At 41.9% G+C, this 25,135-nt stretch overlaps 1 protein-coding gene across 3 annotated transcripts in view; it reads right to left on the bottom strand.

Annotated features, from left to right (window-relative positions):
- Tbc1d5 (TBC1 domain family member 5) overlaps positions 1 to 25,135 on the bottom strand; it is a 441,474-nt gene that overhangs the window by 23,273 nt on the left and 393,066 nt on the right. For all 3 annotated transcript variants that reach the window (XM_028766551.1, XM_028766553.1, XM_028766552.1), the window contains one exon: positions 6,236 to 6,335. In XM_028766551.1, coding sequence (XP_028622384.1) covers positions 6,236 to 6,335 — 100 coding nt within the window. The remainder of the gene's footprint in view (positions 1 to 6,235; positions 6,336 to 25,135) is intronic.

Genomic DNA, 25,135 nt, shown 5'->3' with positions numbered 1-25,135 from the left:
GTCTGGAATTGACAGGGAAAGTTTAGATCTAATAAAACTATTTTCAATTCTAAACCTTTGCATTTTACAGAGAGTTAATAAAATTAGGACTCTGACAAAACAAATCCTCCTTCAGTGCTGAGCTCCAGACCAGGAGATGAGCCAGCCTGCCAGCCACTGAACAAACATCACTATACACTGTTTCTTCAAAAAGCTTTTTCTTTCTTTGCTCTGCTATCAGTTATAAAACAGCCTTGATTAGCACTTGACATTTTAAGTCATTTATTGCACACAAGCTGAAAACAGAGAATAATAAGGAATTCTCTTGAGATGACAGAACATCAGAAACGTAATGAACAAGAACAAAGAATCCTGAGATATGACTGGTGTAATGACGCTCTCAGACGGCACACACCTTGGTCGCCTGCGGCCTGCACAGAGCCACGGCTCAGCAGCTGCTTGTTAGGAAGTGTGAGGCACCAAGTCGTGATTAAGTTATTCTTGTTCACAAACTAAGGTTATGGCCAACATATCAAAATCTGAAAATCTTTTGGTATTATTTGATAGATCAGTGTGTTAGGTGTATAATGCTGGCCTCAGGTCCTCAACTAACAAGCCCTGGGGTCCTGGATAAGCCAGACTAAATACTATGACCCTGTGCTGGCTTCCTGAGACTCAAAAGGGAAAGAGGAACCGGTCCTGCTGAGTATCCCATTAGAGTCATGTCCCTGTCCTAGTGTTTAAAATAAATGTTGGCAACAAACTGGCAAGACTGATATTCTTTTCTTGTTGCACTGAGGCCACTCACAGGCAGGCAGAGTTAAGCACAGAGCCAGGACCAGCTTCTCTGTCTCTGTGGTATCACCTGACACTCTTAGCAGTGTCTCCTGCACGCTCTGTACACAGCCGGACCTCCACGCGCAGCCCACACTAAGCTGTCCACACATTTTCCGTGACAACTTTATAGTTTCAAGCATATAGAGTAGGTTCCTTGGAAAGTTCTCTTACAATCTTTCTTTCAGCCAAGCAACTGCTGTAAATGATTATTTTCATCTCAAATACATTTTGCTACCTTCTTTTTAAACTTAATCCATATGAATTAATAAAAACTAGTTTAATCGTTATAGGCTACATTGCTATAACATAGACAAGATTTTACTAATAAATTTTCAGCCATCCCAATTTTGATCTTTTAAGTTAGAAATTTAAAAGTCATCATATGCAAAGAAGTAATTAATATAGTACTTGCATAAGTTAGACAAATCAAGAACATCACCTGAATCAAATTTTTGTGTTTTATACAAATCTTTCTTCAGGTGAAAAATCAACCACAGCCAGAAGTAACTGCTGTTGGTTTGTACAGCTGCTCAGATGCATCCAAGGGTGTTGGGAAAGGCAGTTCTTCCCAGTATCCTTCAACCCTACTTTCAAAAATGCAGCCATGCTATTTATATGGATAAGGAAGCCAACAGTTCTGTGAAGGATTCTGAGAGAGGATGCACAGAACAAACCTACCCCTGCAGGTAGCTGGACACTCCCAGTTGGCATGGGCTTTTCTTTCCATTTGAATGAAGCCCTGCCCCCTCCCCATGCCTCCAGAAATGCTCCCTTAGCACTGGTTAAAAGATCAAAGTTTTTAGATGCTTCTCGGCCATTCGAGTTTCCTCAATTGAGAATTCTTTGTTGAGCTCTATACTCTATTTTTTTTTATAGGGTTATTTGGTTGTCTGGAGTCTAATTTCTTGAGTTCTATGTATACATTGGATATTAGCCCTCTATTGGATGTGTAAAGATCTTTTCCCAATCTGTTGGTTGCTGTTTTGTCCTATTGACAGTGTCCTTTGCCTTACAGAAACTTTGCAATTTTATGAGGTTCCATTTGTCAATTCTTGATCTTAGAGCATATGCCATTGGTGTTCTGTTCAGGAACTTTTCCCCTGTGCCCAAGTATTCAAGGTTCTTCCCCACCTTCTCTTCTATTAGTTTCAGTGTATCTGGTTTTATGTGAAGGTCCTTTATCCACTTGGACTTGAGCTGTGTACAAGGAGATACAAATGGGTCGATTTGCATTCTTCTGCATGTTGATCTCCAGTTGAACCAGCACCACTTGTTGAAAATGCTGTCCTTTTTCCACTGGATGGTTTTAGCTCCTTTGACAAAGATCAAGCGACCATAGTTGTGTGGGTTCATTTCTGGGTCTTCAATTCTATTCCATTGATCTTCCTGCCTGTCTCTGTACCAATGCCAGGTAGTTTTTATCACTATTGCTCTGCAGTACAGCTTGAGGTCACGGATGGTGATTCCTCCAGAAGTTCTTTTATAGTTGAGAATAGTTTTTGCCATCCTGTTTTTTTTTTTTTTTTGTTATTCCAAATGAATTTGAGAATTTCTCTTTCTAACTCTGTGAAGAATTGAGTTGGGATTTTAATGGGGATTGCATTGAATCTATAGATTGTTTTTGGCAAGATGGCCATTTTTACTATATTAATCCTGCCGATACATGAGCATGGGAGATCTTTCCATCTTCTGAGATCTGCTTCAATTTCTTTCTTCAGAGACTTGAAGTTCTTGTCATATAAATCTTTCACTTGCTTGGTTAGATTCACACCAAGGTATTTTATATTATTTGTGACTATTGTGAAACATGTCATTTCCCTAATTTCTTTATCAGCCTGTTTGTCTTTTGAGTAGAGGAAGGCTACTGATTTGTTTACGTTGATTTCATAGCCAGCCACTTTGCTGAAGTTTTTTTTTTTTTTTTTTTTTATTTATAAAAGGTTTAGGATTTCTCTGGTGGAAGTTTTGGGGTCACTTAAGTATACTATCATATCATCTGCAAATAGTAATATTTTGACCTTTTCCTTTCCTATTTGTATCCCTTTGACTTCCTTTTTTTGTCTAATTGCTCTGGCTAGGACTTCTAGCACTATATTGAATAGGTAGGGAGAGAGTGGGCAGCCTTGTCTAGTCCCTGATCTTAGTGGGATTGCTTCAAGTTTCTCTCCATTTAGTTTGATGTTGGCTACTGGTCTGCTATATATTGCTTTTACTATGTTTAGGTATGGGCCTTGAATGTTCAGCATCCTTAGTCATCAGGAAAATGCAAATCAAAACAACCCTGAGATTCCATCTCACACCAGTAAGAATGGCTAAGATCAAAAACTCAGGTGATAGTAGATGCTGGCGAGGATGTGGAGAAAGATGAACACTCCTCCATTGTTGGTGGGATTGCAAGATGGTGCAACCACTCTGGAAATCAGTCTGGCAGTTCCTCAGAAAATTGGACATAGGATTACCTGAGGATCCAGCTATACCACTCCTGGGCATATACCCAAAAGATGCTTCAACACATAGCAAGGACATATGCTCCACTATGTTTATAACAGGCTTATTTATAATAGCCAGAAGCTGGAAAGAACCCAGATGTCCTTCAACAGAGGAATGGATACAAAAAAATGTGGCACATTTACACAATAGAGTATTATTCAGCTATTAAAAACAATGAATTAGAGAAATTCTTAGCTAAATGGATGGAACTAGAAAATATCATCCTGAGTGAGATAACCCAATCATAAAAGAACACACATGGCATTCACTCACTGATAATTGGATATTAGCCCAGAAGCTTGAAATACCCAAGATTCAACTCACAGACCACATGAAGCTCATGAAACAGGAAGACCAAGTGTGGGTGCTTCTTCAGTCCTTCTTAGGAGTAACAAAATACTCAAGGGAGCAAATATGGAGACAAAGTGTGGGACAGAAACTGAAGGAGGGGCCGTCTGGAGACCATTCCACCTGGGTATCCATCCCATGTGCAGTCACCAAAGGTAGATGCTGATGTGAAAGTCAGGAAGTGCATGCTGACAGGAGCCTGATATAGCTGTCTCCTCAGAGGTCTGCAAGAGTCTGACATATTCAGAGGCAGATGCTCACAGCTTGCCATTGAACTCATAGGGTTCCCAATGGAGAAGTTAGAGAGAAGACTGAAGGAGCTGAAAGGGTTTGTGGCCCCATGAGGAGAGCAACAATACCAACCAACCAGAGCTCCCAGGGTCTAAGCCACCAGCCTGGGAGCACATAGGGAGGGACCCATGGCTTCAGCTGTATATATAGGGGAAGATGGCCTTGTCTGCATAGGTGGAAGAGGAGATCCTTCGTCCCATGAAGGCTGGATGCCCAGTGGGGGTGGGGGATGGGGGGAGCACATCCTCATAGAAGCAGGAGGAGAGGGGATGGGATAGGGAGTTCCTGGGTGGGGGAAATGGTGTAAGGGGATAACATCTGAAATGTAAATAAAATATCCAATTTAAAAAAAGAAAAAAAAAAAGACCAAAGTCAGAGAAAAGGCTGCTCAGGCATTCTGAGGCATTAGTAAAGCAGCTTTACAAGCTGCCATGTATAGCAAACCACTGGGGGATTAACTAGAAGGATTTCTTTCAAGTTTTGGTAAATCTTTCTCCCAAGCAGTTTTTACTTAAAACCAAATGCAAAATAATAAAAGCATCACTGACTCAAGTAGCTAAGAAACTGAACATTCACACACCGACACTTTAAAATTAAATTATATATAAACAACAAAGTTAATCATCTAGCACACATTATTTCTATATAAACTACTTCGTAAGTGCTTTATATTCTTTTGTGCATATGTGTGCTGTGCAGATGTGTGTGTGTATACCTGTGCCACAGAGGACATAAAGGTCAGAAAACAATGTCCCACGCTCAGTCCTTGCCTTTCTAACTGAGTGAGACAGTCTTCCCAGCTGTTTATGGCAGGTCAGTTAGCCCAGAAACTTCTGGTGATTCTCCTGCCTCTGCCTCCCATCTCTCCGTGGAAGTGCCTTTGTGACTATGGAGGCTTGTGTTAATGTGCAACTTTATTTTAAACTACAGTTCTGGGAATGTGCACTCAAGTTCTTAGGCTTGTGGGGCCAGTGCTTTACCCAGTGAGCCACCTCCTCATACCCACTGCTTCTTGTTGATGCATTTCCAAGTAGGATCACATTATGAGAATATGAAGAGGCATATAAACCTGGTCTCATATGCTTTTAAAACAATCATCAAGTACCAAGTATGTAAAGGGTTTGGAAGGAGAAGAACCAGACACACTGGGCTGTGGTTATGGTTGTGGCAGACAGCAGCCTCTCTGCTGATCTGCAGATCCCACCAGGACAGTCTACTACCTTTGCCTCTTCCCCATTTTTCCCAATAGAGGCTTGGGAGGAGAAAATGGCTTGGAATAGAGCAGGCCCTGGCCAGTTGCTTCAGGAGGCAATTTAGACTGGTATCTTCCACATCTTAAGACTATTACTCACTTGAAGTCAACATGGGTCAGGCTAATCCAAATGACAGCCCTGTTGGTCACTTGTTACAGACTCATGACCTCACAGGCTTAAAAGACTGCTTGACGGGGTCTGAGGGTAGAGAATTCATCACCAGAGCAGACTCCAAGGATGAGTGACACCTGCAGGAACTGCTGGTGGGAGGAGGCTTTGTTGGACACCCTCTGGTTTCCTCTCAGAGATGAACATGCTGTGTGTGTGAGTGCGTGTGTGAGTGCGTGTGTGTGTGTGTGAGTGTGTGAGTGTGCGCTGACTTTTTACAATGGCTGGTGCTGCCATGCTGCCATGTTATCCTAGAGCAGCGTATTGCACATGGGCTGAGAACAAGGAGTACTACCCACACGGAGGCTTCTACAAGCAGCACACACTTACTGCAGGAACACAAAGTGCCTTAGCAGACAACATAAACATGGGACCTTCACAAACGGTAATTCCAGAAGATCTCTTGGTGTGGCACATTTATGACTCACATAATCAGAGTCCTGCACTTATGACGGATAGCTCATACACCAGAGAAAGCATTATCAAATTAAGAACTGTATTAGTGCTTGCAGACTGGTGGCCCAAGCAATGTATCTGACTGGTTTCAAGAGCTCAGCCTTTTTATTTGCTGGAAACAGACACATCCACCAGCAGTGTGGCAGTTAGGAGGCAAAGTGTCCATTCATTTCCCTTTGGTTTGAATTCCTACTCTGCTTACCTGTGATGGATCTCAGCACAGTTTACTCTCTGTCCTTGTTTCTGCATCAGTGCAATGTAGGTAGCTACAGTTTCTCCACCACAGGGGTTTTTGTGAGAAGTGAAGGACAGGATTCACTCAGCAAGTGAATTCACTGTGGGCCTAGCACACAGCAGTGCCACCGTCACTCGTCTGACCAATGTTCTTTCAAGGGGCAATGTAGTTCACCTACCAAGATGCGTGTCCATGACCTTCGCACAATACTTGCACATGGCGTCTAGGTCATTCAGCTGTCCTTGCAGGAAGGAAATCTGGGCTTCTAATTCTTCTTCCTAATACCAAAGAGATAAAGACAAATAAAAAGTTAAGTACTATATGTGATTTTAACTTTTTTCATATTTTTATTGTTGTTTTATTTTTGAGACAAGGTCTTACTTTGTAGCCCTGGCTAGCCAGGAACTCTCTATGTAGACCAGACTGGCTTTGAACTCATAAAGATCCACCTCTGAATCCTAAGTGCTAGGATTAATGGTCTGCACCACAATGTACAGCCACCATATATAGACAGAAACAAAAAAAAAAAGAAAAAAGAAAAAAAAAAGAAAAGCCCACTACTGCCATTATCATCAAAATGAGTAAAAAAAGAGATTAAAAAACAACTCAAGGTGCAGGTGGGCTGAAAACATACAGAGACCCACCTGCCACCATACCATGAGATGTAGAAGACAACCAGAGGCTACTGCAATGTGCATGTAGGTGGTAGACAGAGGGGAGAGAGAAAAATGGAACAGTTTGAGCATCACAAAGAGAGGTGGAATTGGAGACATGAGGATGGAGAGGAACAGCTTCATGTGAGTAGCCTGCCCTGCCACCCGAGGCCATGGTGCAGTCCTAGCCCATGTTGCAGCTGAGACCATGTCAGTGTCTGTGGCTATGCAGCAACAGGGGTCTGTGGCTCATATTACCACTAAACACCATGCAGATGTCTGGGCTGCCACCTGAGACTAAGTAGGTGTCCAAGGGCTATGCAGAGCTGAACCAGGCCCCTCAATGGTTGTAGCACTCTGGAGAGCTGGCCCCATCTCTCACCAGCTGCAGCACTTGAGAGAGCCCTGCCCCTTGCCTGGACAGCACAGTAGAGCTTGTGGCAGGGGCACAGGTGAGCCAGTTCTGAGGCATGAGCCATGGAGAGCTGACCTTGCTCATGTCAGCTGCAGCATGGGGTGTGTGAGCCAAAGCAGTGCTAGAAAGCTCCCCCTGAAGGTGCGCGTTCAGGAGAGCTGGCTGGCTTACCAATTCAGCTACCATTCAGGCCAAGATACAGGGTATGACTTGGCCCACCCAACATCTACCCCATCTATGAACTGCTGGCGTGTGTGAAAGTATAGGTTCTGCAGATCCAAAGCTACAGGTTCTCCAAGATATAGGGCAACAACAAGGTATTTGAGAGGAGTCCCAGTGAGGATCCAGTATTGATGGGTTAGCAGAACCAGAGGCTGTGAACCAGACCAGTAAGACTCATTGCAGTGAACATCTGCAAGTGCAGGTGTGTGGATGAAGGTGCACTGTGTGACACACTGTGACACACTACAGCTTCCACAAGGAGATTTTTCCAGGTTCAAATTTTTTAATTTTAATTTTTTATTTTTTTGGGGGGGCTCCCCACATATACAAGGGCAGAGGGAGGATATGAAGAAACAGGGAGATTTGTGGAATTGGGATGCATGATGTGAGACTCACAAAGAATCAATAAAAAGGTGAGACAAGCAAGCAAACAAACAAACAGAATCTCAAGTATTCCTAATTAGATTCTATCCTTTGGCTATCTATAAACATACAAAGTTGCATAAAACATACATAAAATATACATTTTACTTCATACAAGATATTTTCATCATGTGTTCCCTCCCTCAGCTTCTCTTGGCTTTTTTCCACCTCCCTACCCACAGGTTTTATGCTCTTTCTCTCCTCTTTAAAACAAAACAAAACAAAACAAAACAAAAATCAAAATAAAAAAATAAAAAAAAGCAGTAAGTCATAAATGCCAAAACAAGATGAAACAGAAAGCCCACAACAAAACATGGAGTTGGTTTTGTGTGGTCAACTATTAATGTCTTTAAAAATACTAAGCAATAAAAATTAAAATGGAAAACTGGGGTTCACTACCCTATATTTCCTAGGCAATTCCATTTTTCTACACACACACACACACACACACAGAGAGAGAGAGAGAGAGAGAGAGAGAGAGAGAGAGAGAGAGAGAGAGGAGAGAGGAGAGAGAGGAGAAAGAGAGAGAAACTAAAGACCTCTGTGACTTTGTCACAGAAATCTTATCATTGTCTAGACAATGATAATCTCTTAAAAACTCGAGCTTTCCCAGCAGCTGATAAGTAGCTATTCTTACATTTCCTCTCTTGATATGAAGCTGGGGGCATTTTGTTTGATTGTTTCTAGAAAAAGGTACCCTGGGCAGAGTCATTAAATTGCAAAAAAAATTAAGTAGAAGAAGGAAAAGGAGGAGGAAGAGGAAGAGGAGGAGGAGGAGAAGGAGGAAGAAGAGGAAGAAGAGGAGGGGGAAGAGGAAGAGGAGATAAAGTCTTCATTTTGAAGGAAAAAATTAATCATGTGAACAATTTCCTAGAGAAGTTTGTAATACTTTGGGAGTTTTATCTCAGAAAAAGGGAATACTCCATATAATTTGGGAGACTTTAGCCAAGACAGAGTAGAAAAGCAAGGATGTGGCTAGGGCTCCCACAAGTGAGAGCAAGGGTTTTCCAGTCTCAGATGCCTTTGCTCTTATATAAAAGTCCTCTGTGCCATGAACAAAAAGGGAGAGAGACCTCCTGAGGCATTTCTCGTCTTCTGTAAAGAGTAATTATAATTTGACTAGTTGGGTGGAAATTATAGTTGAAAAGGTCCCCTGTAGGTGTGCTGCATTTTGAAGACACATGTATGCAGCACTGAAAAGCACTGATTTGAACTGCAACCCCAAGAGGTCTCAGCAATATGTACTGAAATGTGTGACACAAGGCCAGGCAGCAGTGCTCAAAAAGTGAACTGTAAAATGTCTACTGCAGGATGATTCAAGCACTTCTCGTGTTCTTTATGTCTCCTATGAAGTTCAACAGCTGCCCCTACTCTCCAGTAAGGATAAAGAACACCAGGAGCTCAACCAAAGGGTGCTAATGGGTATAGGCAGAGCTACCTATCCAACTCCAACTGGGCATCAAGGTGAAAAAGCATGGGCTGTTTCAGGCTGCTTCTCTCTCTCCCCCTTGTCTATCCTTTTCCACATCTCTGTTCTGTATGGCAATTAGTGAAGACTGCATTTCTTGGTCTGTGACAGCTGCAGTCAATCTGTGGAGATGGCACCATATATTCCTTCTCTTTGAAAGTGCATATGGCCTCACTAGCCTGCAAGAATCCCTCTTCTTGCATCTGTACTGGCCTCACTGACTTAATTTGGAGACTGCAGAAAAGTCAAACTATGTCAAGTTGGGGAAAGTTTAAGAAGCTTGGCAAATTTTGCTTTCCCTAAAGGAAGATCACCTTCCTTCCGTGGTTACATACACGGCTCATGTTAGAGCATCTGAGAGAGAATCATGGTGGAAGAACGGCCATAGGAGAAGCAGTGAGACTCTAGACACGTTAAAATGTTGTTCTGGCATCTTTTAGTCCATCCTAGCTATAGCCAGGCAAGAAAGAGACTCAGTTAATATTACCTGGAGCAAAGCCCAGTCTAATGAATCCTGTCCAAGTTCTTAACTCACAAACCAAAGGGAGTAACAGAGCTTTATGATGCTAAATCCTGGAGCTGCCCCTTATGCATCAAGAGACAGTTGAATGAGAGAAACTTAAGTTCTATTCCTGTCTTGTCACTGACAAGTCATGTGGCCATGGCCATCTCCCTCTTTAGCACTGGTGGGAGCGCAACCCTCTGGAAGAGATAAACTCAAACTTTGCTCCCAAGGCACTTAAAGTGGTAAGGAGCTGGGACATGAAAGCTGACTGTACAGTAGAGAGCACAGGTCTTATATGAAACAAGAAACCTTGCTCTGGGAATCTTGGCCACAGCCTCTTGCTGCCTTCACCGAGTCATATTTTAGTTATATTAACAAACTCAAACAGCATCGAGCCCTGGACTCAAGCTAGAGTCTGGTTGTAGCTAGTAGTTAGTGTGTTGACAACTCAAGAGTACACAAAAAACACCAGAAAAGTGAAGCTTCCTGGTTTAAAATCAACTCCATTTACTCAGGGTAATAGTTTACTAGATTAGCAACAACATCCATTAAAACACAGTAGTCCTTAGGAACTTTAGTCCCTGGTAGACACTCTTATTCAGAAGCGTTTGGAAAGCTGGGAGGGACACATTTTAGAGGAGAGACATGTGGTCTTCTAGTTTGAGGCACTGGGCAGCTGGAGAAGTGTTCACAGCTCACAGGTCCTCTTGGTTCATGCTCTGCTGCTCTGCCATGCTAGATACTATCACCATCTGATAGAGACCATGGGCAGTACAGTGTTTGAAACTGTGTGAGTTGCCCTGGGTACTTGGCTGCTAAATTTAGAAGGATAAGAAAGTGCAATTTTCCCAGTTTTCGTTTTCATGCAGAGCTCTGTTACAAACCTAGAACCTAACTGAATCTGTGTCCACACAAACACTGTGGAAAAGGCAAATTTATTCATTCAAACTTCATTTTCAAGGGAAGCTGACAGAGACTGGCTGAAGCAGATGCAAAGGGCCAAGAACCTCTTATATTTGCCAGTCTGAAATACAGTTTCTCATTCCTACTGAGGCTGCTGAATGTGAAAAACATTCTTAAAGCCTTCAGCTATCACTCAGAACTTATAAATAGAACCGGGACCACGTGGGAACAAAGGGTGGCTTGCTGCTCACTCTCCTCATATTATATAACTGCAGTTCTGAAGCTGTCAGAAGCCACTTTAATCTCTATCCTAGTGTCTCGTGCTGTGCACTCCTTCCAGCTAACAATACTCTCTGCAAGGCAGCTTCATTCACTCGCTTTCATTACACTGGCCTTCTAGAATACAAAAGAAATGCTTGCTCAATCACCCTGAGGTCATATGAAAACAACCACTTAAGGTCCTGAGAGGAAGCCCTCACTGTGTTTACTCTTGCTTGCATGGTCTACTTTCAGTCATAGGAAGGAGTGTGGTGAGGTCATGATGAAATTCTCGTGTAGACATTGAGTTCAAAATCCATTTTTCCCCACTTACTAGCTGAATAACTTTGAACAAATTCTTTAATTCTTCTTTACACCTCTGTCTGCCAGAAATGGTGGGAGAAGGAAATGAATATGCATAGAGATTACTGGCAGAACATGCACCCAGTAAGTCAAGTCATACAGTTTCTTTTTAAACATTAAGCTAAAACAATGAAACAGGCTTAAAGAACAGAATTTTACGATTCACTGTCAGAAAATACTAGTTTCTAGTTTCAAAACTTCATGTGGACAGCACCCGGAGCTGATCCTGTGCTGCAGTACTCCATATCCAAATACCACTGGGACAGAGCGGGTCTCCCATGAGTGTAGACACACCTGTGAGCACAGGTAAGATCACCACTTCTGCTCAGAGGGACTGGCCCGGATCCCTCAAGACACAGGAATTGAGGAGCAGCCTGGGACAGGATCCTTCAGGTTTCCGTCTGCACCAGGAGCTGACCCTGTGCCAGAGCGCTCCATACCCGAATTCCTCCTGGAGAGAACTGGTCTCCCAGGAGTACTGACATACAGGCTTACAGGAGGGACAAGCCACAGAGTCAGCAAGACCAGCTAACATCAGAGATAACCAGATGGCGAGAGGCAAGGGCAAGAACAAAAGCAATAGAAACCAAGGCTACTTGGCATCATCAGAACCCAGTTCTCCCACCACAGCAAGCCCTGGATACCCTAACACTTCGGAAAAGCAAGACTGATTTAAAATCACATCTCATGATGTTGATAAGAGTACTTTAAGAAGGACATAAATAACTCCCTTAAAGAAATACGAAATACAGGAGAACACAGGTAAACAGCTAGAAACCTTTAAAGAGGAAACACAAAAATCCCTTAAGGAATTACAGGAAAACACAACCAAACAGGTGAAGAAGTTGAACAAAACCATCCAGGATATAAAAATGGAAATAGAAACAATAAAGAAATCACAAAGGGAGACAACCCTGGACATAGAAAACCTAGGAAAGGGATCAGGGGTCATAGACACAAGCATCACCAACAGAATACAAGAGATAGAAGAGAGAATCTCAAGTGCAGAAGATATCATAGAAAACATTGACACAACAGAAAAAGAAAATGCAAAATGCAAAAAGCTCCTAACCCAAAACATCTAGGAAATCCAGGACACAACGAGAAGACCAAACCTAAGGATAATAGGTATAGAAGAGAGTGAAGATTCCCAACTTAAAGGGCCAGTAAATATCTTCAACAAAATTATAGAAGAAAACTTCCCTAAACTAAAGAAAGAGATACCCATAAACATATAAGAAGCCTACAGAACTCCAAATAGATGGGACCAGAAAAGAAATATCTCCCATTACATAATTGTCAAAACACCAAATGCACAAAACAAAGAAACAATATTAAAAGCAGTAAGGGGAAAAGGTCAAGTAACATATAAAAGCAGGCTTATAAGAATTACACTTGACTTCTCACCAGAGACTATGAAAGCTAGAAGATGTCATACAGACTAAGAGAACACAAATGCTAGCCCAGGCTACTACTATACCCAGCAAAACTCTCAATTACCATAGATAGAGTATCTTTCCACAAATCCAGCCCTATAAAGGATAACAGATGGAAACGCCAACACAAGGAGGGAAATTACACCCTAGAAAAAGCAAATTTGTATATTACAGAATATACAGCCTTGGTGAGTCTCATCCTCAGACATGCTGGACTGACCTGCTCTGAACTCCTGATCTCTTGGATTTTCAGCCAGTCAGAACACAGACATTAGAGACTAAAGTAATTGTTGGTGTGGCCTTTTTAAGGCCAACAAATTCCCCCATTTCCCCTCCCCTCCCCTACTTCAAAGATATGTTGACGCCCATATTCAGCTTGAAGAAGTTATGAAGAGCCCTCTTTTGTGGGTTCAAAGAAGACATTGAGTGTCTCTATCTCCAGGAGAGGTAGTACATTGTGGCTAGGTGGCCACTGGACAGAAATTGCCAATCTCTCCTGCAGACCTGTACCATTCTTGAGAGGAAACAAGTTACAGGTTAGGGCAGCTTAGTTCTGAGACAGAATAAGCTAGTCCTTAATAATTCCTGTTTTTCAAAGGTCTGTCAAATTACCCTGGACCAGAAGACAGAGGACTGATGCTCCACCCTCCTGACTAGGGCTGTATGGGAAGGCAACTGTCTCTACAGCTTGTCTCAGTTCTGGAAGCTGAGTTAGGCTTCCTGTATTTTCAGATAATGTTGCTCGTTCTCAGATTTCTAACAGGATTGAAAGACCACTTATATTCTCATAGCCAACCCAGGCTATTTACCACTGAGAAAATATATTTTGAGAAGATAGTTCTCAGATAGTATACTAGCTAAACCAGGACATAACATATGGATTTATAAGTCTTTTAAGTTAGGATAGATGACAGGGTGTTCTGGTGTTCTATTTAATTGTCAAAGATGATGTACTGGATGTTAGGTATATCTTATACTTTATAAATTACAAAATGGCAATTAAGAAACATGTCTGTTCTAAGAAGGAAAAAGGTTATAATACTGGTAACAGTTTTGGTGGGAGAATGGGCAGCCAGAACTGTGAGGAAACTTTAGAAATCTTAGCAATCCCCATGAGCTACTTAGTTACAAATTAAAGACAATGATAGGATTTCACTTTTCAGGTATTTGGTGTTAAAGGACATCAAGTCCACCTACTGCTCATCTGTGGCCTGTAACGGACCACACTTGCTGAGCCTCCTCCATCCTGAGCGCAGAATCTGCCTTTGCCTCTAATAGCCTTTCCCAGCCACTGAAGGGCTTCTCGGGATACTTGGTGGTATGTTGATTTGTTATTTTTCCATCCCGCATGGGACCAGTTAGAGTAGAAAGAAGGATATGATGTCGGAACCCACTGTGTCATGCTTCCTGCTACCACACAGTAACAAAAATGTGAGTGTCAGTGAGAAATGCCAAGAAATAAAAGACAAAACAAACAAACAAGCAAACAAAAAACAAACAAAAAACCAAACAAACTTCATGTGGCAAAAGTTCAATAAAGGAGATAAGATTGCCTGAAGAGTAAATTCATATACAAGGCAAGAAATGGACACCTGAGGCTGAGGCTAGGCTACCTACAGACCACAGTAAAGGGTATTTGGAAGGCCTATAGGTAAGAATTAGAGGGCAGGGGCTACTTTACTAGAAAAGAGAAAAAGCTAACATCTAACTTTTTGGAGAGTGATATTAAAAATAGTGGACAATGAGCTTTGCATGTATGAATCCGTTTATTCTCCACAACAAACCTGTGTGGCAGATCATGTCATTTACTGACAGATATCCCTCTGTCAGCCATGTTCTCTGAGGATGCATGCTCCAAGTTAGGCAGCTAACCAAGAACCAGGTCACTTGGCCCGCTATCCCCTTTCTTCCCTGGGTGCAGTCACATTCATGCCCTATGGCTTTCCTAGCAAAGATCTCAGTTTCTTCTAACACACATTTACCAACTGTAATGGAGAGTCCTAACTTCTAGTGGCTTACTACATTATTTCCTTTCTAAAATGTTCAGAACAGTTAGGTTTAGAAAGTGAGGCAGGAAGATTGCTGGGAGTTCAAGGTCAGCCGGGGCTACACAGTGAGGCCCTACTTAAAAGAAAAAAGGCATATCTATAGGGGTGTTAAATTGGCTAAATATTATGAAATTTGGTTGTTTATAAAATACATCTTTCCTATATTAGTTATATCAAATGCTTCATTGCTTTTTGATATTTCGTAAATAGCAGTATAAGGTTTTGTAGTTTATCATTTATTCACTTACTTAGCAACTTGTTTAATAAATACATTCATTTACATTATGTTAAGCCATGCAGAAACTACAATACCAGTTAAGATGTGGGCCCCTGGCCTCTATGGGTTTAGAAGAAGACATGGTCTGTATGTTTTTAAAGTCAAGAAAGGAGTAAGAAGCTCTGGAGAAGATGCAGGAGGACTCTCCATAGACCTGGACAGAGGAGACAACTTCTAACATGGAGATGAGAGCATGCCTTCTAGATCATAGAATTCTGAAGGTATTGAAGGAGGAGAATCAGAAGCAATGATGGAAAAGCATGTTTCAGGAAACAAGGATCCAGTCAGCAAAGTTACGTGTGTGCGCGTGTGCGTGTGTGTGCATGCAGGAGATAGGAGAGTGGCAGGTGAGCAAAGAAGGAACCAGTAATGAAGTCAAGTCAGAGAACTGGGAGGAGCTGGAGCTTCAGATGGGCAGAAAGTCCTCTCTTCCATCCTTCCTTCCAGTAATGTGTTAGATGCTGGGGTCTGACCTGCAGTATACTGTATCCACTGTCCCTAATGGAGACCATGTTTCAGGGCAGCAAAGTGAGACAAGAAGGGTCATGGGGTGGGTTCTGCTCAGCTTCTAAGAGTGTCCTCAGATCACAAGACAAGCAGACATGGGAGCCAACACTGACAGCAGCAGCAGGAACCAGCCAAGAATAGCAGCTAGAGACAGGAAAGGCGCCCAGTCTTGCTTGAACAGATGGGTGAACAAGAAGTGGGAAGCACAGGAAACGGAAAGCCTTGATGAGAAGGAGGAAGGCTGCAGATGCTCTGAGGAAGCTGTGGTATACACAGGGTAAAACACACACACACACACACATATGCATTCGGTGTGAATGAAACCCAAGCCAGAAGCATATGGCAATAGCCCTGGAAGACAGCATCAGGAAAAATAGAAAAGGAACATAACAACTACATTTTACACTGCATTAAGTTACAAGGTATGGGTATGTGGAACAGTTGAGCAGCTGTACTGGAGAACAAGCTGGACTATGAATGCTACAGCCCTAGCATTAGTGTGGAAGAGGCCTGCCAAATACCACCTTTATGGCTTTACCAGTCAGCAACTCTTTGAGCCCAACTATAAGATAGTAATACTATTTAGTATGTTCTATAATTATTAGGGGATTGAATTATAGGAGAGTCTTGATAAAAGACACAGTCTGGCTTAATAAACACTTTATAAATGTTAACTGTTGTTTTATACTGTTGAAGTAATCATTTAAAATGGCAGCACCTGATTTGGCTTGTAGTTACGGAGCCACTGCCATGTTCCCAACTATGCTAGGCCTGAGGTCACAAGCAGTGGCTGCCTTGGCTCAGGCATGGGAGATGGCTCTGCCAATCTTCCACACTGTCTCCTCAAGGCTGGGCACTGCCCAGACCATCCCGCCATCCATGTGGTACCTGGTAGAAAATGAGACTCTAATGTTTAAAGATTGTCCAATAGCTTTATATATTTGGTAATGCTCAAATAACAAGATGCCCACACAATCAGAAGTGTAAACCAATTAACTAACCTAGATATAAGTTGTTACCTAGGGCTACTCCCAACACATGCATGGTTCTCCATCGCTCCTACATCTCTGCTTCCTTCCTAGCTCCTCCTCTTCCTCTCCTCACTCCTCCTCTTCCTCTCCATACTCCTCTCACCTTAGCTCCTCCCAACTTGCGGGGAAAATATACCGCTACATTATACTATTAACATAATCCTAGGAAGTTGTTCCAGGGAACCATGGGTGCATACAAAAACAACTGAAGATATTAGTCAAACATCCAAGGACAGCACATATACACACACGAACCCTAAATATTCTTTAAGAATATTCTGTTGAAGGACAATTCACAGACATGTAACAGATGACTAACTGGAAAAATAAGATTGCAACATGTAAGTAATTTTTTTTTAAAGTAACCTTGACTTTGAAAAACATTATGGGATTATAATTTTTTTTTTGGATTTTCTACAAGGACATAGGATTATATTTTTCTAAGAAAATAAGATTATCATGTGAATAACATACTAGGGAAGAGATTTTTAAAAAAGCAAAAGGGTTGGCTGGGGAGATGGCTCAGGTAGTGAAGTGCCTGCTGCTCACACATAAAAACCCAGCTTTGGACCCCAGCACCAACGTCTCATCCAGCTGCAGCTGTGTGTGACGTGATCCAGTGGTGATGATACATGGTCACAGATCTCTGAAGCTTGCTAGCCAACCACTCTAGCCAAGCTAGTGTGTGTGTGTGTGTGTGTGTGTGTGTGTGTGTGTGTGCACATGTACGGGAGAGTGGCAGGTGAGCAAAGGAAGAACAAGTTATGAAGTCAAGTCTTCCTGATCTACACTATTAAAGACTATCTGTAAAAGCTCTATAATTTCCCTTTATATAGATAAAATGCATACTGCATATCTCAGTAAGTTCTTAGCTCTATTGAAATTCAGGAGATATGGAAGTGTTGTTATGGGCTGTGTGTCTTAAACATTGTATCTGGGAAAATGCTCTCTTCTAGAAGGGCCTGCGTGTATGAGTTTAAATGACTCTGTTAGAGCTATGTTCCTATCTTTTAGACCTTCATGCTGTTTTTTTATAATCAGGCAACCTGAATAATCTTTTGTAACGGCAATGTGCTCCCTCTTCCACCAAGCCAGTGAGCCCAGATGATAACATTATTAAAGACAGTTTTCCTTTTTGCCACATTTGTATGTGATCAGACCAATGGATGAAATCACCCAGTTTGTACCAGGGGCTTTTATTGAAGTATTTCATGGTGCTATTGTCTGGGCAAGACCATCTGTGAGCTCTTCCTGGCACCAGAAGCAGACACCCAACACAATGGCTGACCCAGACAGAAAGACCTAGGCCAAGGGTTGCTTTTGTTGTTGTTTTGTTTTACTGTTTTAAAGATAATTGGCCATATGAGGATGAAATAAGACACTTGTATCACCATTCTCTAAGGTGAATGATCCCCATAGAAGTCTGCATTGAATCCAAGTTGAGGGTCAAGAAATGGAATAAGAAACACCCTGAGTTACACATGGTAATGGGAGCCGAGTACTAGAACCACTGGGATACTTCTCTTGCTAATACAAATACAAACAGTTATGACATTTTTGGGAAAATGAGAGGAAAAGTTCTCTGAGGTATCCATATGTCCACCGTGCTCACTGGTTTATAGGAACCCTACCTCTCAGTAATACCAGTTCTATTATCTTTGAAAAATGCTACTGGCCCTGGAAGATGTCAGACTGATTCCTGCTCTATCAAGTACGCGCACAGCACACAAAACCTTTAAGAATATGAATTTATTCCTAAATTTTTCTCGAGTGCCAGATACAACACCTGATTTAGAGAATACTCAGAGAAACCAGTCCTATGAGAGCTTTCAAGTGAATTCAATGGCACTGCCACATTTATTGCAGAATCAGCAGCTATGAATTAAGCAGGATACCCACCACTTCCAGATGTTTCTGCAGGTTTGGGGAGGGGCTTGCTTTCTGCTGTAAGAGCTGAATGCTTCCAGAAGTGACTAAGTAAAGATCTGTGTATATTATGTACTTCTATTGAAACCAGAAAGAACTGCACATTTTGTGGCCATATGAATCATTTTGGTTAGAAAAGGCAGGAGAGGAAAAGAACAAAGATGTATAAGATAGCACACTTTCCTTGAGAGAACTGAAGAGCTATCCCTGTGAGGCTGGAGAGAAGTTGGGAAAGAACTAACAACGAAGCTGGCCACAGAACGATCATCAAGGGCTCTACAGGTCATTCCTCACACTGAGGAGGGAGCTATGTAGAGTTCTGACGGAAAGTTAGAAACTATGATTCAAAAATATATACAGTAAGCAAAATGGTACATGGAATACTTTGGATGAATTTCTTAACTGAATGGGTTTACTCTAATTAGTATGACATTAATGCTCACTAAGAACAGAACACTGCACAGCATATCTTCCTATATTTTTTCTCTTCTAGCATGCTAAACTCAGAAGGCAAATACAACTCAGTATAGTTACTTGTATTGTAATGTTTGTTTTTAAAACTGTGAATTGGTTCCAATGAGAATTATGTATCAAGGAACAACTAGGATGTACCGAATTTCACATTTCCTAGTTTATAATGTCATTCTCAAGAAATGCTAGACAATCTAACTACATGTAGCTAAAACCAGGAATGCACAAAATGCCTGCCTTTACATGCTGCTGGCATCCAGCTTACTCTGTGTTATGGTGACACCTATGGCCCAAATCCATCAGAATACACACAACTGTCCACCACTTCACGTAACTCACGAGTATCAGTAAATACAGCCACTGTGTCATCAGTTAAGATCATTAGTATTGTGCCAATCCTATTTCCCAGGGGCTTTTGACTATGATTTTGCACATTCATAATTTGGAGAAATGTATTAGCCACTTCTGAACCAACTCCTCCGAAAATAATTGTTTCTAAGAAAACATATCTATCCCTTACAATCATGCTTACATTATTTTCTGCAAATTAGCTATTTTCAAGAAGTCTTTATTGTAGACATTGTAAGAGCACTGAGCAAGACAGAATGAAGTTTCTGGTGCCTGACTTCTCAAGAGACCATTTACACCTCCTCTCAAGGTGAACTTGATCCAATCCACAACTGAGGGGCATGGCAGAGCCTCTGCTGGGAATTTAGGTCAAGGACACATAAAATCCTGAGGAGTTCTGAAACTGTTTTTGTTATTTTCAGAAGTCACAGAATTTAGGAATAAGAACACTGTCTCAGAGTCTCTGTTGTGATGATCACCACAAGTAACTCAGGAAGGAGGACAGTTTATTTAATGCCACACTTCCAGGTAACAGTCTATTGCTGAGCGAAGTCAGGCACGAAATCAAGGCAGGAACATAAAGGCAGGAACTGAAGCAGAAGCAATGAATGAGTGCTGCTTGCTGGTTACTCATGGCTTGCTTGGCTGAGTTTCTTGTAGCATTCAGGACTACCAGCCCATGGGTGGCACTGTCCACAGTGATCTGGGCCCTCCTACATCCATCATTAATCAAGACAATTCCCACCAGGTTTGCCACAGGGCACTCTGGTTGGGGCATTTTCTCAGTTGAGCTTTCCTCTTCTCAAATTACTCTAACTTCTGACAAACTGGCAAAACCAAACCAAACCAAACCAAGCCAAACCAAACCAAACCAAACCAAACCAAACCAAACCAAACCAAACCAAACCAAACCAAACCAAACCAAACCAAACCAAAGTAATACAAACCACTAACAATAAAAAAGAACAATTAAAGTTGAATTTCATATAAAGAATAGTTTTTAGCATATTTCACATATTGCCTGATACCTATTCAAGCACATGAACAAACAAATAAACAAACAAACAAACTCATTGATTACTTCAAACTTAATAGGCGATTCTGTATGATGCAACAGTATTTTAGGAGGATGCCCAGTAAGACACAGTCAGCCTTTCTTCTCCAGATATGTCTTTAAATGCTGTGGTTATTTTGCTTTGAACCTAGGTAGAGCCTATCTTAAGTATAGCACTGAGACAGTGTGGGTCCTTGAAGACAATGAAGAGCCTCTAAAGCAGTGGTTCTAAACTTTAACTGAATGTCTGTATGACCTAAAAATAGAGTAATCGCCCATGGTCAGGATCGCTTTGTAGATTCTGACTCCACTCTGCTGACTGTGCTGCTTTAATGACTCCAGATAATTCAAATGTGCACCCATGAATAAGAATTCCTTCAGAGTCATTTATAACTAATAACTTTTGTAGGTACTGGAATGAGTTAGAATTTCTCCCATATGTAGTTTACAACATCCTAAATAAAAACAGTAATTTTCTAAATAGACTACCTTTGAAACTTAAGTCTTAATTCTAGGCAAAAGTAGAGGTGCTCATTTTCTTGAGAGAAAAACCTGGTGTGCCCGTCTAATTTCCTTTTCAAAGTAGCTCAGGGTCCTGCATATGAAAGGTTTGGTGGTTTGACTGAGAATGTCACTGTGTTGGTTAGAATATGGTTGACTCATTGGGAAGTGGCAATATTAGGAGGTGTGGCCTTGTTGGAGTAGGTGTGGCCTTGTTGGAATAAGTATGTCAGCTGTGGGGGTGGGCTTTAAGAGATCCTCCTCCTAGGAGGGCGACCCCATAGGAAAACCAGAAGTCTCAATTAACCCTGACCTCTGAGATCTCTCAAACACTAAGCCACTAACCAGGCAGCATACACTAGCTGGTCTGAGGCTCCCAACACATATACAGCAGAGGACTGCCTGGTCTGGCCTCAGTGAGAGAAGATGCACCTAACCCTCAAGAGACTTAAGGCCCCAGGAGTGGGGAGGCCTACTGGGGGTCATCTTCTTGGGAAGAGGGTGAGGAGAGATGGTATGAGAAACTGTGGGAGGGAGGACCATGAGGGAGGTAATGACTGGATTGTAAAAATATAAAAGTAATGAGAGAGAGAGAGAGAGAGAGAGAGAGAGAGAGAGAGAGAGAGCGCCTCCTCCTGGCTGCAGTAGGATCAGGATGCAGAACTCTGAGTTCCTTCTTCATCATCATGTCTGCCTGGACACTGCCATGCTTCCTGCCATGCTGGTAATGGCCTGAAACATTCAACCTGTAAGCCAGCCCCAACTAAATGTTGTCTATTGTAAGAGTTGCCTTGGTCATGGTGTCTCATCACAGCAATGGAAACCCCAACTAAGACAGAAGTTGGTACTGAGGACAAGGGCATTGCTGTGAGAGGCTTGACCATGCTTTTGTTCAGAAGAGTGTAGATTTTTGGACTTTGGAAAGCAGTGGAATGCTTTAAGTGGGGCTTAATGGGCTATCCTAGAAGAAAGCACAGAAGACGGTGGTGCTGAGGGTGATTTAAACTGTATGGGCCTGCTGGCTCAAGAGGTTTCAGAGAAGAATTTTACTATGTGGCCTAGAGACTATTTTTGTGATATTTTGGTAAAGGATGTGGCTGCTTTTGTCCTTGTCTGAAGAGTCTGCCTGAGGCTAAGGTGAAGAAACTCAGATTAATTGCTATGTTCTCTTTGAGGGGCCTTCAAGAGCAGAAGGTAATGAAGACTAAGAGGTCAGAGTGGTGACGCAGGGTGACCTCAGCTGCTGTCTCAAAGGCATGTTCTCTATGAAAAGTGAGGTTGAATGTGGTTTATCTAATGAGAGCAGGCCATTAGTATGAGTTCACTCAGAAAGGAGAACTAAGAAATGATCAGAATCTGAAAAGTAGACTGGGAAGAATATTAAAGGTGAAAACAAGGGTAAACAATGTAAAAGGTAAGACTCAGAGTCCAGTCTTGGGATTAGGGATGGGGGAAGGCAGAGAAGAAAGACAATGAGGGCACAGACAGAACTCTATGTAAACATAGAACACGAGTTGTTAAAATTTCCAAGGGAAACAGGCATAATATTAAAAAAAAAAGGATGTTTGGGGAATTTAATTCTATTATCTGTGGGTGATCCATCTACTCAAGAAACTTAAAATCCTCTCGCTAAACTGTAATGCCAGGGCCTAGAAATATCTAATAGTTATTTTTTCTTTTACAGATATTCAGAAAGTGTCCACAGCCAACTGTATTTTACAAACATCTCACACTGAGAGTTGTTTGTGTGCACCAATCCACCCGTCTAATGAGTTACAACTACAACAGATTTAGTGAGATACTTTTGTAACGACAGACATACTTGTAAGTAGGCTCAATACAACAAGAATGGGGAACTCTATACATCGACATGCTTAACGTGATTATGTCTACTGGAGTATGCCTTGTCACCCTGACCTTGGACAACTTCATGTTAATACTGTAATGGCATGATTTTCTGGTACTATCCTTTTGCTTTGTTTTTAAAATCACCACCACCAAAATATAGAAATGTCTTCAATCATCCTTCCAAACTACAGTTCTCCCTTCATTAAATTAACACTTTCATTAATTTAAATTATGATTTCAATTAGAAAACGCCATCCCTTTTAGGATAAGGTGTGTGGAGTGTTTCCTTTGTTCAGAGGAGAAAGTTCTCCCTCAGGCCAGTAGAGCTCCCAGGACATGCTGTGTCTGTGGCTTATCGAGCAGAGCATGGGCTGCCACCTGCCCTTTCTGCCACGCTGCTGTGACCCTTCTGACTGTATAAATTTCTGACCTGGGCACCATGAGACAGAAAGCTAAGAGGAGGGAGACTAGAGTTCATCTTAGTAGGCACTTTCAAACTCTGGAGCAAGTTTCTGTGTATAGGCACTCGGCTCAGTTAGGAGACGTAGCTATGACGGTTCCTTCCAGACCTGCCCTACTGTTAACAGGCCTGGAGATCCTCTGATGATATCAGCGCTTTCACTCTTTCTGGGAGAAAGCCCTGTAGATTAATGTAACTTCCTGGAAAAGCTGAACATAAAACATTACTTGTTAGGGACAGGTTTCTTGTTATTGTTTTGTTTGTTTTTAAAACCACAGATACTAAGGGGAAACAGGGAGACAGCATTACACCTCCACAGACTTCTGGCCTTTCTGACTTTCACAGAATAACTGAGAGCTCTCATCTCCTTCTATATCTGGGACATGTGTATTTTAGGGAACAAATACTATAGTACAGTGTAGCTTTGAGAGAACACATAAATATTAAGTTTCCAGAAAGGTCATTGAAAGGAAGCAAATGTTATCAATGACACATTTAATCTAGCATGATTCAAACCTATAGGAATCGCTGGCCAGGCATTGAAAATACATCCAACTGTTTAACTTGATCTCTCCTCAAATTAGTGTCTATGCCTCCAGGCAGGGCTCACTGTGGGTACAACGTGGCATCTCGGTATCCTGCAGAGTTGATGGAGATGAAGACAGATGATGGAGGAAGAAAGCCAAGCAGGAAGGAGTGATCATCTTACTTGTCTCTAAGGGTAGCATCCTGCCCAGGTAACAGTTAAGATGCAGCAACCCATTTCCTGAGTCTGTATTCTGTATTCTGTGTGTGTGTGTGTGTGTGTGTGTGTGTGTGTGTGTGCATTAAATAAATTTATCAAGGCAGTAAGAAGTTAAAAAGCAGATCTAAAATCCCACTTAAAAAAGCAAAATCAAGATAGCAGGCTCTGCATTGTGCAGACTGCTTGTGACAGTGCTCCTCCTGCCACCCCACGTCTCTGAGGTGGAATTACACAGATGAAGTGAATCCGAAGACAGAGATGAGCTCATGCACAGTCGTCTACGTCCATTCTGACTCACTAGCAGGGAGACTATGAACAAAGTTCCCACAACTAATTTAATGTCATGCCACAAATAAATGAATAAACTTAATTAGATTAAAATTCCTAAGTAAGTCTTCTAAAAAGCAAAAAACCAGCTGTGGCCTCTAAATTAATCTGTATCTATTGATGTCCATAAACTACATTAAGAAGGGAAGTCCTGGTGCTTCAGGAAAGCCACTCTGCCCACTTTCTCTTCTAAGTCACCAACCTAACTCAAAGCTTGAAAACGGAGCCCCCAAAGCTGACTGATTACAACACAACTTCTCTTCTGAATGTAAATGCTTCAGTGAAGGGCAGGATCAGCCATCTGGAAAACAACTGTCCACCAATTATTGGCTGCCCATTATACCCTGCCCCTCCCCTCACAGCCTCTTCACGGTGTTAAACTTCCATCTTAACAGTGACTAGAGTAGGGGTGAGCACAAAATTTAATTCTGGCCAACAGGAGGAGAAAGAAAGCCTGCTGGGTAACTCCTATGGGAGGGTCTTGATTGCTACTACAGCATTTAAGCGTCTAATGACTCTTGTATTGATATTTTTATTTACTTAGTATTCCACTTTACCACAAAAATCTACAATAGGACAATTCTTTAAACATTCCTCATACAGATAAAATGTTCATAATTCCAGTTCTAGAATATGGTGTAGACAATGTTCAAGTTGGCTATACTTCCAGAGGAAGATAGGAGTCTTCTTTTAAATCTGTCTTCACTTACCTGGTACCACTGTCCCTGTGTCATGACTAAGACTACGTTAATGAATTAACAAACGCTAAGATATTAAACTCTATCAATGTGATCACGTTTAAGCTATGAAAGTACAATAAGAGGATCCTCAGCGCCTGGGAGGAGCACCCCGACAGCCGCCCACGCGCTCGGGAGTTGGGATGAGCACC

The sequence above is a fragment of the Grammomys surdaster genome, unplaced genomic scaffold, assembly GCF_004785775.1.
Source record: "Grammomys surdaster isolate TR1022 unplaced genomic scaffold, NIH_TR_1.0 169, whole genome shotgun sequence".
NCBI lineage: Eukaryota > Metazoa > Chordata > Mammalia > Rodentia > Muridae > Grammomys > Grammomys surdaster.
This window is presented reverse-complemented; position numbering and strand designations above follow the sequence as displayed.